Genomic DNA, 14,226 nt, shown 5'->3' on the forward strand with positions numbered 1-14,226 from the left:
AAAATAAAAGTTAACTTCAAATGCATCAATGGTGTACTCAAAAAGTAAACATTAATAGCTGATTTAGAATAGAATCAATGATGGGATGAATTATGTTCTGAATATTAATTTGGAAATTGAAGGATGTAGGAAAACTGGATGAATGGACCCCAAATAGTAGCTTTGATATTTAATTGTGCTGCACTGCTTAGAGAACTGTCAGAAGTACCAGCCCACATCTCCTGCATGTGCCTATTTGTTCAAAGCCAGTTAGGAAGTGATTGCTTTATTTCTGATGTAAAATGAAAACAATCAGTAGCAATGCTATTCTTCCTTCCCACTTCAAATTTATCCCCAATACCTTATCACAGATTCTTTCAGAGACAAGTGTAGAACGATGTAGGCAGAAATCAATGTGTAGGAGGGAAATGGATGGGAAAGGGAGTTTAGTCCCTGTTCAGGACAGTTTTTAAGTCCAAGCAGTATCCTATTACTTTCTTCCCCACCCCAACCCACTCTCTTCGACTATATCCCAGATTAGCATCTTCTGACCAGTGTTACATAAAATTAGGGCTGCGAGAGTGGATTCTCCCCTTTTCAAACATGGATGATCAAATCTTGGCAGCACATAAAGCAAATAGAAAGTTTCTATTCAAATATGCACACACTTCGTTTTTGTTAGTTAGGAATAAACATTGAAAGAGCGTGATGACCAAATGACACAGTGCTAGATTACGTGCAAGGAAGTCCTTCAGATACTGAACCACTCTAGGGAAAAAAAAAGTGGAAGAGCCTGGTGCCATCTATAAGATGGAATTGTTTTGCAAAGGTTAGGGATACCATTCAATCTGGAATAAGCCAGCATGCTGTGATGAGTTGCAAAAGTAACTGAAAGTAAGTTTTACTGCAATGGCTCGATAGACATAATCTTGACATCTTCTCATGCCAACTCCTCTTTTATTCACAGTTAACTAGAAAGACTCTCGGTAGTGTTAGTAAAAGGATATAAATCACAAACTTCTTTTATTCTATTCAGACATGCAGCATGGAATAGACTCTTCTGGCCCATCAAGCTCTGACGCCCAGCAACTCCTGGTTTAGCTCACCGGAAAATTTACACTGACCAATTAACCTATTAACTGGTACATCTTTGGACTATGGGAGGAAACCGGAGCACAGAGAGAAACCCCACACATTCCAGGGGGAGGGTGTATGGTCTCCTTACAGATGACATCAGAATTGAACTCAGACACCCAAGCCATAATAGGGTCACGCTAACCCTGGAGTCCCATTATGTTGGAATCACAAAATTAAATTGAAGACCACTGTCCATGCTTTAAAATTTACACAGTGTGAGAAGAGACACTCAAATAAACTTTGAAGTACTCTCGGCTGTCTCAAACTCATTACGTAAATCCTACAGCATTAATGACCCTCTGCCATGAAAAAGTAAAATATTTAATTTAAAACTGTAGCACTTCTGCACTGAAAAGCACCAAAGGAGTTCCAACATTCAGGTTTTTTTTGTAAATATCTGAACCAGTTCAATCTAGCAGAAAGTTAACCACATTTCTCTTTGTGGCCAACTTCCATTTGTATTCCCTAACATATATTTGTCTTTCAGATGCTTGGATGTTTAGTGCTAAAATTTTTACAATTGAGAAAATATTGATCCCACATTGAATTAGTGAGCTTAGGAGACGACGGCGCCTAACGGCAACTCCTTTGCTTGCATCTTCAGAAACTGCTCTATTTCTGTTTTTAATAACTATTTTTCCCTTTCAGGGTTCTTTTGAAGACCCTGACCCAAAGTTACATGCCGACTTCAGTTCTTTGCGGGAATGGTACCAGCTCACAGGGTCTCATGATTTGCCGTTATTCATTATACCAAGGACGCAGCTCAGAAGATTAGCTAGCCTTCGGAGTTTCGGGATTTCATGGCTCTGGAAGCAGGTGGACTCTAGCCTGATGTCTCTGCAGAAAAGCTTAGAAGATTAGCTAGCCTTGGGAGTTTCGGGATTTCATGGCTCTGGAGGCAGGTGGACTCTAGCCTGATGTCTCTGCAGAAAAGCTTAGAAGATTAGCTAGCCTTGGGAGTTTCGGGATTTCATGGCTCTGGAGGCAGGTGGACTCTAGCCTGATGTCTCTGCAGAAAATCGGTGTGACGTGGGAGTACATGGAAGATTGAAAGCAGCAAGCTGGCTGCGTGCCCAGAGACCCGAGTTCTTTGGGCACAGAGCTTGGAAAAAGCGACGCAACGTACATTTAACATTGTAAATCAGCTAGTTGTTCTTATGTCTTCCCTCTTGCTACAAAACAGACACCTCTTTTTCCCCTTATTAGGGAAAGAGAGAACCTGTGGTATGTCAAATTACTGGGTGAACGAGTAGTTTTTGGGGTACCACAAGTCTGTGTCTTTATTGATGCTTTGTTGCATGCTTGAGTGCTCGGTGGGGGGTGCCGATGCTTTTTTTTTGCTGGTGGAGGAGGGGGATCATTGCTTTGCTGCTGCTTGTGTATGGGAGGGAGAAGCTGGTGGGGGGCTTTGGGGTTCTAACGTTGAACCGTCATTCATTCTTTGGGACACTCCTTTGTTTTTGTGGATGGCTGCGAAGAAAAAGAATTTCAGGATGTATATTGTATACATTTCTCTGATATTAAATATACCCTTGAAAAATTTATAAATTTTTGTCTGATTACAAGCCAAAATAAGTTCTAAAATATAAGATAATAGCATTTCATATTTTTAGGAATATTAGAGTCAAACATATACAATGATTGTTCAATTAAACTCCCTCATTATCATCCATGATGGATAATTAATCAGCTTTTGTATACAGTGTAAAATTCAGTTTGATAGTCATTAGAGAGTTAAATTATTAACAAATAATGCGCAGTCATGAATTATATAGTTAAGCCTGGAATGAGTTGATTCACTTTGCCAGTTTAAAATTCCACTGGGGAGGACAATGCATCATAGACTAAAAAGCAAACAAGAAAATCACACCAAATCAAACTTTGCAAGATCACTGAAGAGAATTAGAGTACTTTCTACACAGTGCCACTCACTTGGTGTAGTCATAGCAGGCACAGAAAGCTTCCTGTATCAACAGATTTTTGATATTACTTTAATCTACTTGACTATCTTTATGCTACAATAACACAATTCTGTTGTACAAAAAATCCAATATAGCGAACAATATGTGCTCACATATTACATAAGTTGCAAGAGATGCAAAGACAAATTAATCTTTAATAACAATTATGGAAGAAAGATGTTACTTCAATTAAAATCAAATCAAAAAGCGATTTCCCTCAGAAAGGCTAACTCTTAAGTGGGGACCCACAAATTAGACAATTTCCATGATATTAGATCAGCTGCATACTCCATTAAAACATACTCCATTAAAACATACCTATCAGTTCCTGGGGATCTCCGGCCCATAACCAGAAAATGGAGGGCATTAAGGACATCGTGATCAGCATCAGTAACACCTAGGAATCCAGAACAGGCTGAGGAATCTACCCACCCTGACACATCTGTAGAGAACCTGTGGCTTCCAAATTTGCTTAATGACAAGATAGGAACAGAAGCAAAGGACTGCATGAGAGAATGATGTCTGCTAATTTCAGATGGAGGTTCTACTGAGAGAGAGCCAGAGAGCCAGAGAGATCCCTTACTCATCCACTTGTTTTTCTCTGCTCTTCAAGATTTTTTTTTACATCAAATGCTTCTGTAACAATAATTAATTTCCACCATCCAAAGCCCGAGACGCTCAGAGGAAAGTTGAATCTTTTCCTTTTACAATTAGATTGATATTTAATCAGCACTTCACACTTGCAATTATCTACTTAATTACTACAGGGAAAGGTTACGTGTCAGTTGAAGACTTTGAACTTTGAAGGGTGAAAGGAGAAATATTTAAGGTGCACCTGAGGGGGAATTTTTTTCATTCAGGTCACATGAGCATGGAACTAGCTCCCTGTGGAAGTTCAATTGCAACATTTAACAGAGATTTGGTTAAGTACATAGATGGGAGAGGTCTGAAGGGCTATGGTCCAGGTGCACATCAATGGGACTAGGCAGACTAAACATTTAGCATAGACTACATGGGCCAAAGACCCTGTGTTGGTCTGTGATGCTCTATGAACCCAGGATAGATATAATAGTAAAAATTAATTCCAGTGTGGAAGTTTAGAAAAAGATTAAATTGCAATTCCTAAGACTAAGATATTTTAGTTATGGCAAGAGTAAAAAAAAATATCACTCAAGTTCTCTAAGCCAAGATAAATTAAAAGAAACACTGCTAATTAGCTTAACAAACTGCAAGGTGTGGAAGATGTAAACAGAGGTTTCTTCATAAGAGACTAATTGATTAGAGTTGCAGGATGCATTAATACTTCTTCCACTGGGATGTTCAACCATCTGGAGAGGTTGCATTACTATTACAAGCACCAACATTTTAAAAGACACAATTTCAGCCACAATTCTGTTATGTCAGCATTTATCTGGCAAATAGAAATAAAACACTAATGCCTGTGGTAAACTGAAACATTTAGACTTGAATGTCCTATAGGTTTATAGATACATTTAGAACACATCTTTGTTGTGTGAATTTCGTTGCAGGTTCAATTTCATAATTCTGATGGGGGACTAGAGGATGTTGTTCTGACATTCAAGAAAGGCTCTAAGAAAGAAATTGGAAATTATTGGCTGCTGAGCCTGGCATCAGTCGTGGGTAAATTATTAGAACATATAATAAGGGACAGGACATACAAGTATTTGGATAGGCAGGGCCTGATTAGGAAGAGTCAACATGGCTTTTGCATGGCAGGCCAATCTTTTTAAGGAGGTTACCAAGAAGGCTGATGAAGAATGAAGAAATGCCAGTGGACGTTGTCTACATGGAATTTAGCAAGGCATTTCACAAAGGCATTTCTTGCATGGAAGGCTGGTCCAGAGGTTAAGTTGCTTGGCAGTCAGGATGAAGTTGTCAATTGGATTCAACATTGGCTTCGTGGGAGAAGACAGAGTGGTAGTATCTGTGATTGGAGGTCTGTGACTAGTGCTTGCTGTAGGGATCGGTTATATGGAAAGGTTCAATAGGTTAGAACTTTATTTACTGGAATGTAGGAGAATGAGGGGAGATTTAATAGAGGTATACAAAATTATGAAGGGCAGAGGTAGTGTGAATGCTTGTAGGTTTTTTTCACTCACAGGCTCGGTGAGACAAGAACTAGACATCATAGGCTTTAGGTAAAAAGTGAAATACTTAAGGGGAATCTGAGGTGGAACTTGTTCACTTTAGAGATAATAGTGTGGAATGAGCTCCTAGTGGAAGTGATAGAATCAAGTTTAACTGTAACATTTAAGACAAGTTTATATAGGAAAACGCATGAGAAAGTTATAGAGGTGTATAGTCCAGGCTCAGGTAGGTGGAACTATGTAGAAGATCAGGCTGGCATGGACTCGATCGGCTGAAGTGCTTGGTTTTATGCTGTCATACTCTACTACTCCAGTAAATTAAGTTTAAATAATGAAGCATTTGATTTAAAGACTGGCTACTACCAATCCTAGTGGCAAAGGTTTGGAGGGCAGAGGGGGAGTGGAAATGCTGAATAGCAGTCACTAGTTGATTAAATAATTAGATTATCTTCATGTGCTCCATTGGTAGTTCTGACACGCTTACCGGATGACACCAAGAACATGGAATCTCTTCAATAGGAGCAAATGGAAGCCCAGTGAAAATACAGAAAGAACACATCACTGTTCATAGCACCCACCTGCTCCATCAACCAGCTCCTGCCACTTGTGGCAGTCAGTAGATCCCACTTTGGCTTCATCTGTCATGACAGAATTATCAGTGGAGTAAGGCACCCTCAATTCAGTAGGGATGCCCAAGTTGAAAAGTACACCTATAATTTTTCCTATCCTAAATTTAAATATAATCATATTTGTAGATATCTGAAATCCCAAAGAATGTCCTAAGAGTAACAACTCCAGGTTTGATGGAAGGGGCAAACTTCATTGATATTAACAAAATTTGTGTCTAGTTCATCAACAGAAGTTTCACCTATTATAATTCTCCATATTCATGAATTAAAATACTCTGTCTGATAAATTTATTTGTACATATTTGTGCAAAACTATTTGCTATCGCCGCACAGGGAATTTAAGATGCACAAGCAGGAGTAAGCAAGCAAGCACTTGACAACCACAATATACATTTATTGGGCAAGTCATCAAAACAGATAGCAACATCACTTTACTCAATATATTTTAACTGTATTAATCACACATGATTTTGATCTGTCTTTTAAGGGAATTAAAGCCTCACTCCATTTAATTGCAATGAATTTGTGATGATATTTTTTAATTCATTTGTTTATTGGTGATAAAACAAAATTTGTGAATTGTGATCATTGGCAAATACTTATATTAAATTGCAGAGATTGGTGGTGAAGCTGTCACAAACCTTCTCAGTGCAATCACACCACTGCCAACCTAAGCCTCTGGGCCTCTTCCTTGTCCATAGCCAGGGTATGAATCCATTCTTCACCTCTAATTAGCCACAGGTTGTGAAGTACACTTTATTCTAAAAACAATCTACAACAACTCAGTGGGAGTCATTTTAAATTTTTTTATATAAATATAAAATTTATATAAAAAGTTACACAAAATCTCTTGCAGATAGGAATGCTTTTACCTCTGATATAAAACAAACTGACTGCTACCATACTTACTTCCTGTCAGTGATTGAGTCATTTTGGCAATTTCCGCAAAACAGATTACAGCTCCAACCATCAAATGTTTGCTAATTTAATGACATTCAGATGGGGAATACTTGGTTGTACCCAAAATCAAATACTAACTGACAGTTATCTCCACTAAATGGTCATTTGTTTACACTGAAGTGAGCCTATCAAAGAAATTCCAACTATTACAACAGGATTACAGGTGGATATTGTGCTCTGTCACTACTACTGGAAGTACTCAAAAACATGAAAGATTATAAACACAACATATTCTGCAGATGCTGGAAATCCAGAGGAACAGACACAAAATGCTGGAGGATCTCAACAGGTCAGGTGGCATCTTTGGAGAATAAAGAGTCGTCTTTTTGGGCCAAGACTGTCCATCAGGTCAGAGATTCCCCTCCACCAGTTGCGCTCACTTTGCACAAATGTATTGTAATTTAACTTAATCCCACTTCTCCTTAAGTTACTTAACCCACCCCAAGAAGCTCAGGAAGACAGATCAATTTTTAGTTTTGGACCTACACTAGTTGGAGTCTTTTCTGGCTTGTAGCTCAGAACGCTATTAAAGCCTTCTATTCAGCGAGATGGAAATACTTCTAAATTACTGGAATTATCTAGTTACCAAGTTAATATATTAAACAGATACTTCGGCACCATGCTCAAGAAATAGATGTTTTTCTTAAATAAAAATGAAAATTCCCCATTTACAGATGGAGGAAAGTACAGAATATTGGAAATATCAGGAAAAAATAATTAAAATCTAGCCAAATGTGGAATTAACTAAAGAGGCCAATTATTTTTTCCTCATTCTTTTAAAAGCAGCAGAGCTGCACTAGTTCTAGTGAAGTGTCTTCAAAAGAAAACCTTGCAAATGACTTGTACTGTATTTATTTTTTTTATTTTCTTGAAACTGGCAAAGATCAATATTAAAAAAATCAAAATAAAGTCAACACTACCATTTAAAAAATATTATTCACTATGTTACCAATATGTACTGAATGCAAATTTTTACCTTTGTGGTCTTGTGACACTGCTGGGCTATTGGTTTCACTCACAGATTTAGAAGATGGCTTAGAGTCAGCATCAGAATGTTCTAGATTAACTACTACATCCTTGGGATGAGCAGATTTCTCCTGAGAAGTGCACAGCTCTTCTGTACAAGTGAAAATAATGGACAGCAATAACAAATAAATGTTTGATCTGTTTTCTCAGTTATGTCAATATTTTGAATGTGTCCATGATTTGAGAGACATTTAAGTTCAGTAAAATGAACTGTAGAAGTGTGGAAGAAGATTATATCCATTACAATATGATGACCCTTCCACATTAATACATTTGTTCTCCAGCATACTCTAGGCCTAGCTTGGTTGTAAACACTACAGCAAGGAGGGGAACCAAATCAAGCTCATAAGATTTCAAGGAAAGATGATGTAATAATGATATGATCAAACAGGATGTAATTTGAACAGTTGACTAAAGTACAGTACAAACAACAAAACCTTTCCTTACGGGTTTGCTTTTAAATAACTATTAAAACCATTCGATTTGGTCCAGTTTTCCCTATCTTTAAGGTTACTTGTCCTTGGCTATCCATTTTTCTTTTCTAAAAAATACTAATTTTAAGCACCTTAGTACAGTTCAATTCTTGTTCATTTAGAATTTTCAAAAAATGCATTAGCTCCAGGCATGAGGCAGAAGGTCAGAAAACAGAACAACAATATACTCAAGGGAAACCAGTTAAGTATTTTTGAATAGATAAAGAATCTATCTGTGGGACTTATTACCATGTTTGTCAAAATCTAAGTTTATCCCAAATGCCCAAAAATTAAAAATGTATCAGCAGCGCTAGCATACTTGTAATGACAAGGTTCAGTGGATTACGGCTAATTGGGACAATTTGGAACCATTGCATTTTGGCTCAATTTAAGTGATTGTCACAATTAGCAGAAGTTTCATGGAAGTAGTTAAAAAGGTATATTTTTAAAAAACTGTTTAACTGAGTAACTAATTATGTATTTAAATAAAATACAGAACAAATTAGTACTTTAAAGCTGTGTATTAGTCCCTAATAATTGTTAACCAAGAATTCATCCAGAGTACGCTGCTGTGCTCTTTTGGTTAACAGTAAATGAACAAAATCAGCACACACATCTGGTGCAGATAATGGACTGCCTCCATACAATACTTATGATGATTGTATCTTTCAAATCTTTATTTTCATTGTAACATTCAAGATGATTGTTGATACCTTCAAATTTTTCGTAGTTTCTGGCTTGTTGAAGCAGTCAAATTGTTTCATTTTCACTCCTGGCCATTTCTCGCATCTCCAAGCCCGAATGCTCGAAACCACAGTAAGTCAAACTGTTCGGAATTGCCTTGCTGCTTATTTCTTGCTAACTATCAGTGACAAACATCACTGCTTTGAACACCAACACACGCCATTTAAAAACTGTTCACTCTATCACAGTGTATTGTCCAATAGCCACACAAGAGCACTGACACTATTTAGAACTGCTCAGCATAGTCTCCAATCCCAAATAAGCGGCACAGTGTCCCATATAAACGAAGGCAATCCCAGCTATGTTATCGATTAGTCTCTGTTCGTTAAGAGTTATCCCATACAAGCAGCTGCCCCGAGTAGTTCTAGGTGATTGGCAAGAAGCTGATTCCTTGATTCAAATATGTAAATAATACATATGAGCATTCTCAATCATTTCTCATGATAGGCATACTCAAGCATTCTCCAAGCTGAGAAGTTAACATTTACATCTCAAGGTAGTGTGTATACAAGATACAAAATGAGGCAAGAATGGACATAGATGATCACTGGCAACACCAATTTAATGTTACTGATCTTCATATGCAACTCCTCCTCATTTCCCCATACCATGTCTAGCAACTAATCAAAAACTCCTAATGCCAGTAATCCATAAAGTGGAAAAAAATATTGAATTTGTATTTTCAAAAGCATATTAGCATTCTTCACACTTCCCTCCCCAAAATATACAATCTTTCTACAGAATTAAATGGATTGTAGATCTAAAATAAAATCTCACCTTGTGCTTGAAGGTGAGAAATATTAAAGCCTTCCTTTAGTCTAATGACAACCACTCCATATTGATAGTCAAATGCATCACTGCAAAGCAAATATACATTACAAGAACAATTATTTAACCACAAACTAGAAACAAAATTCTTAGCCTTATTTAGGCACCATATTTAATGAGCCTTTGTTACACACAATAAAAACTTATTTATACTTTGAGGTGTTTAAAGTACCCAAAGGCAGTAAATGTATGGGGTTCATCTTCTGATTTGATAAAGTGATTATAATGGCTCATGTAACATTGAGAAAATTTAGTTTGTACAAAACACTGGAATTTCTTATAGAAAAACAAAGCTATTTTAAAAAAATGCAATGGAGTCCAAAATTATAGGCACATTAGCTATATACAGTGCCTTGAAAAAGTATTCAACCTCCACAATTATTTTCAAATTTCACAGTCTTTTTTCTAAAATTAAAATATATTGAAGTAGCATTTTTGAGCTTTTCTACAAAGCATTGTACAGCATGTCAAATCAGAAGAAAAAATTCCAAAATCTGTCAATGATTTACTGAAAATTAAAAAATAAAATTGAGATGCTGAAAATGTATTCATCCCCTATGCTAACTTTCCTCAGGAGCGATATGCTGTATTCCAATTCACCCAATTTGATGATGTAGAAAATTGGAACATCACCTGTTTTCAATGAATTCATAAGAATAAATACCCCACTCCGGATGGTCCAAAAGTATGGTAGATTTCCAACAGAACAAATCAAAATTAAGACAAAAGAGCATTAAAGACAAGTTAGGGAAATGATAATACAGAGGCACAAACCTAGCTGGGGAATAGTACAACACTTGTCTCAAAGGCACTGAACATACCTCAGAGCTCAGAGCAGTACATCATGAAAAAATGGATGAAATATGAAGCCTCACTGTCTAGGCCAGGCTGCCCCTGTAAACTTAGTCAGCGAAGAAGACTGGCACTTGTAAAAGAGATTACTGTGACACCAACAGTCACTGAGTGACATGTAGAAGTCAGTGGCTGCAACTTGAGATGAAGCTCATGGCTTCATAACCTCCAAGGCATTGCACAAAAAAGGTATTTAATCGAAGAGTGGCAATGAAGAAGCCCTGACTAAAACAAAAAAAAGCAGATCCTTGTCCGTACAGACTTTGCAAAGCATCACTGGGAAGATAATGTCAAGATGTGGAAGGTGTTCTGGTCGGATGAGACTAAATTTGGAACTTTTTGGCCTCAACACTAAGCAACAGTCAACACTATCGCTGCTGTAAAGTATGGACATGATATCATCATGATATGGGGTTACTTTTCGGCAGCAGGGACTGGTAATCTGGTCAGGTTTGATGGAATAATGAATGCTGCTAAATACAGAGAGATCCTGGATAAAGCTTGCTAACCTCTGCCAGAAAGCTTAAACTGGGGAGGATGTTTGTCTTTCAGGAAGACAATGACCCAAAAGCACACTGCCAGCACAACCATGGAGTGGTTTCAAATTGATGTCCTTGAGTGGTTCAGCGTCCTGACCTTAACCCAATCAAATATCTCTGTCAAGACCTCAAGACTACTGTCAACTGCCGCTCCCCAACCTGAGCAATTTTGCAAACAGTAATGGGCAAATCTTGCTCCATTACATTGTGCAAAGCTAATAGAAACTTATCAAAAGAGACTACTGGCTGTAATAGCTGCAGGAGGACATTCAAATAAATACTGAGGAAAGGGGGATGAATACTTTTGATCTTTTGACATATCAATTCTTGATTTTTTTTTTAGTTTTTCATGCTTTACAATTTTCCCTGTTTTTGGGGCTCCAGTGTGGGGAAAAAAGCATGTGATTTGTAAATAAAAATTGGTTAGACTACACTTGGAATATAGTTTGCAGTTCCGGTCACTCATTGTAAGAAGGATGTGGAAGCTTTAAGGAAGATGCAGTAACTCACTGAATAGCATTTATGTAATTTCCCACATCTTTCATAAGTGCCTGACGCCAATCTTTTTTAAAGCCAAAGACAAGTGTGTTTGGTCTCATTCGGCCAAGTCCCACAGCCTGAAAAGAGAACAAAGAAAAATGAAAGTCACTTTTCTATCTGAACGTAGGTTTGAACTGCAGTACAAAAACAATTCCTCATATGTGGGCATTTGATGATCAAATCCACAAGCCACAGGATGATGAGAAAAATGGAAATGTTTTTAAACTGATCCGAGAGGTAGTCAAGTAGCCTGAATGCAGTAATTTTATACAACACCTAATGCAGCAAAATATTTGTTTCTTTATGATAACGGAAACCAAGCATAGGTAGCATGCACCTATTGTATTTTTGTTGCTGAATCTGTTTATCATTGCCCGGTAACAGAATTGTAGACTAAGTTTTACCTGGGTGAAATAACCAACCACCAAATGACAGAAAATAATTTTATTATCAATACTTGAAGCAGCTCCCAATATCAAAACTATAAAAAAAGTTGTTCAGACAATTTTAACCAACTGCCTCTGGTGCTATCAGTGTTTTGAACTAATCAATCTTTATTATTCTTTCCCTCTCAAACTTAATTTCTTAAATACCTAAAACAATTTCTCTTTAATTCCCCAATGATATATTACAATTATTAATATTTCATGAACTTGTCCCAAGTCTAAACCCAATCTTTCATGAAGGGATGGAGAGTATGAATGCAACAATATATCAGCAATTGACCACAGTACACGCACTTTGTTCAGCTTTTTGTCTTCAATTAACCCACACACACAAATCAATAAATTTAAGGGAAGAATAATCTGTATTTTTTCAGACTCCATCATCATTGTACTCCGGCCACAGGGGTAATACAAAACTGAAAGTCCATGAAATGATGTTAGGCAAACATCTGAAATACTAGACAGATATTAGTATAAAATCAAAACTTACTTGCAGCAAGATCTGTGTTCCTTCACGCAAGTCTTCTGCATATACAGGGGCATAGAAGGCTTTCATTTTGTTTTTTATTAACCACCGTTGGTATTTGGATTGATCAGTAGAGATTTCCTTCAAAGCTTGTCTGAGCGGTCCCTAGAACAATAAAATATTTCATATAACTGTACTTTTCTGAAAAAAATATCTTAGGAACTAGTCTAAAAGACTTGGGTTTCTGATGAATTGAACAAGCCAATTTGAAATGCTACCATACTTGATTATTGGAGAATATACAGAAGACCCCAGAGGCAGCTGCAGATTTTTCCCCCCATAAAGCAAAGCCATTTTGTATTTACTTTGACCCCTCGCCCTACTAATTTCATGAAACCATATTTTATTCCATATCTCTAGTTTTTGGGTAGTGGTGAAATTAGATACAAAGAGATTAAAGATTAACTTTGGCACACGTACATTTAAACACATGATGAAATGAGTGATATCTGGCACCAACATATTATGCCCACAACTCACTAACCCTAACCATATATACTTTTGAAATGTGGGAGGAAACCAGAGCACCCAGAAGAAACCCATGTGAACTCAGGGAAAACACAAATTTCTTACAGGCAGCAGCAGAAATTGTACCTAGTTCGTTGATCACTGGTGCTGTAATGGCATTACACTAACCGCTACGCTACTGTGCTGCAGAATAGGTTAAGTCTGTGAGGGAGAATTTCTGTTACCCGAATGGGCATAAGGAAGGGATCTGCCTGTACTTTGAGTGAACCAAGTAGCCAGACAATGGGGCAAGTTATGAGGGAGACAGATGGACAGGCAGAAAACAAACAATTGGCTCTCTTATTTACAGGATTACAAGTTTATTCTTAAGTAGTTATCCAGATATATAAATTTTTCTAGCCCTATGTGTCAGGCACCAAAAGATTTGGCCTTTGAATTATGGAACCCAGCAATTATCATGAGAAAACGTGCATCCACTGTCCTGCATTTATCAAGCATTCCGTCCCTTGTTAAAACCTTTGTAAAAGGTGTAAACTTGTTTGAATCAAGGTAGCGTGAGGAATTAAGAACTATCATGACAGAGTGTAAAATGATTTATATCCTATTGTTGTGAACTGGAACGAAAATGGCATCAAAGTGGTCATGAGGACTACAATTAAAGGTCATTGAAATGCCCTACATTTAGATTATCAACTTGGAGTGAGCAAATTCATGTCAAAACCCCTTCATCAGAACTGGGAAACAAGTTTGAAAGGAAATAAGTTGAAACTTGCAAAGAAAAGGAGTCAATAAAAATGGAAGATCGCTGATAAACTGGAAACCAGGAGAGATTAAATGACTACCAGTGTTAGCGGTATCTGAAAAAAGATAATGGATGACTTATCGCTAAAGGCCAGTTATCTGAAAGTGTTGAATTCATTATTTGTGCCCAAGATAGAAGACGAAGTGCTGCTCATGTTATATTAGGCATTGCTGGAACAGAGTACGAGGCAAAGGGTGGGTCACAATGT

At 37.3% G+C, this 14,226-nt stretch overlaps 1 protein-coding gene across 2 annotated transcripts in view; it reads right to left on the bottom strand.

The window, feature by feature from the left end:
- slc12a2 (solute carrier family 12 member 2) overlaps window positions 1-14,226 on the bottom strand; it is a 224,029-nt gene that overhangs the window by 18,729 nt on the left and 191,074 nt on the right. The window contains exons 17-20 of one of the 2 annotated variants that reach the window (XM_072281723.1): window positions 12,713-12,853; window positions 11,747-11,853; window positions 9,795-9,874; window positions 7,751-7,891 (exon numbers count right to left, since the gene is read on the bottom strand). In XM_072281723.1, coding sequence (XP_072137824.1) covers window positions 7,751-7,891; window positions 9,795-9,874; window positions 11,747-11,853; window positions 12,713-12,853 — 469 coding nt within the window. The remainder of the gene's footprint in view (window positions 1-7,750; window positions 7,892-9,794; window positions 9,875-11,746; window positions 11,854-12,712; window positions 12,854-14,226) is intronic. The other variant, XM_072281724.1, reaches the window with a different exon arrangement.

Source organism: Mobula birostris, chromosome 17 (genome assembly GCF_030028105.1).
Source record: "Mobula birostris isolate sMobBir1 chromosome 17, sMobBir1.hap1, whole genome shotgun sequence".
Lineage (NCBI taxonomy): Eukaryota > Metazoa > Chordata > Chondrichthyes > Myliobatiformes > Myliobatidae > Mobula > Mobula birostris.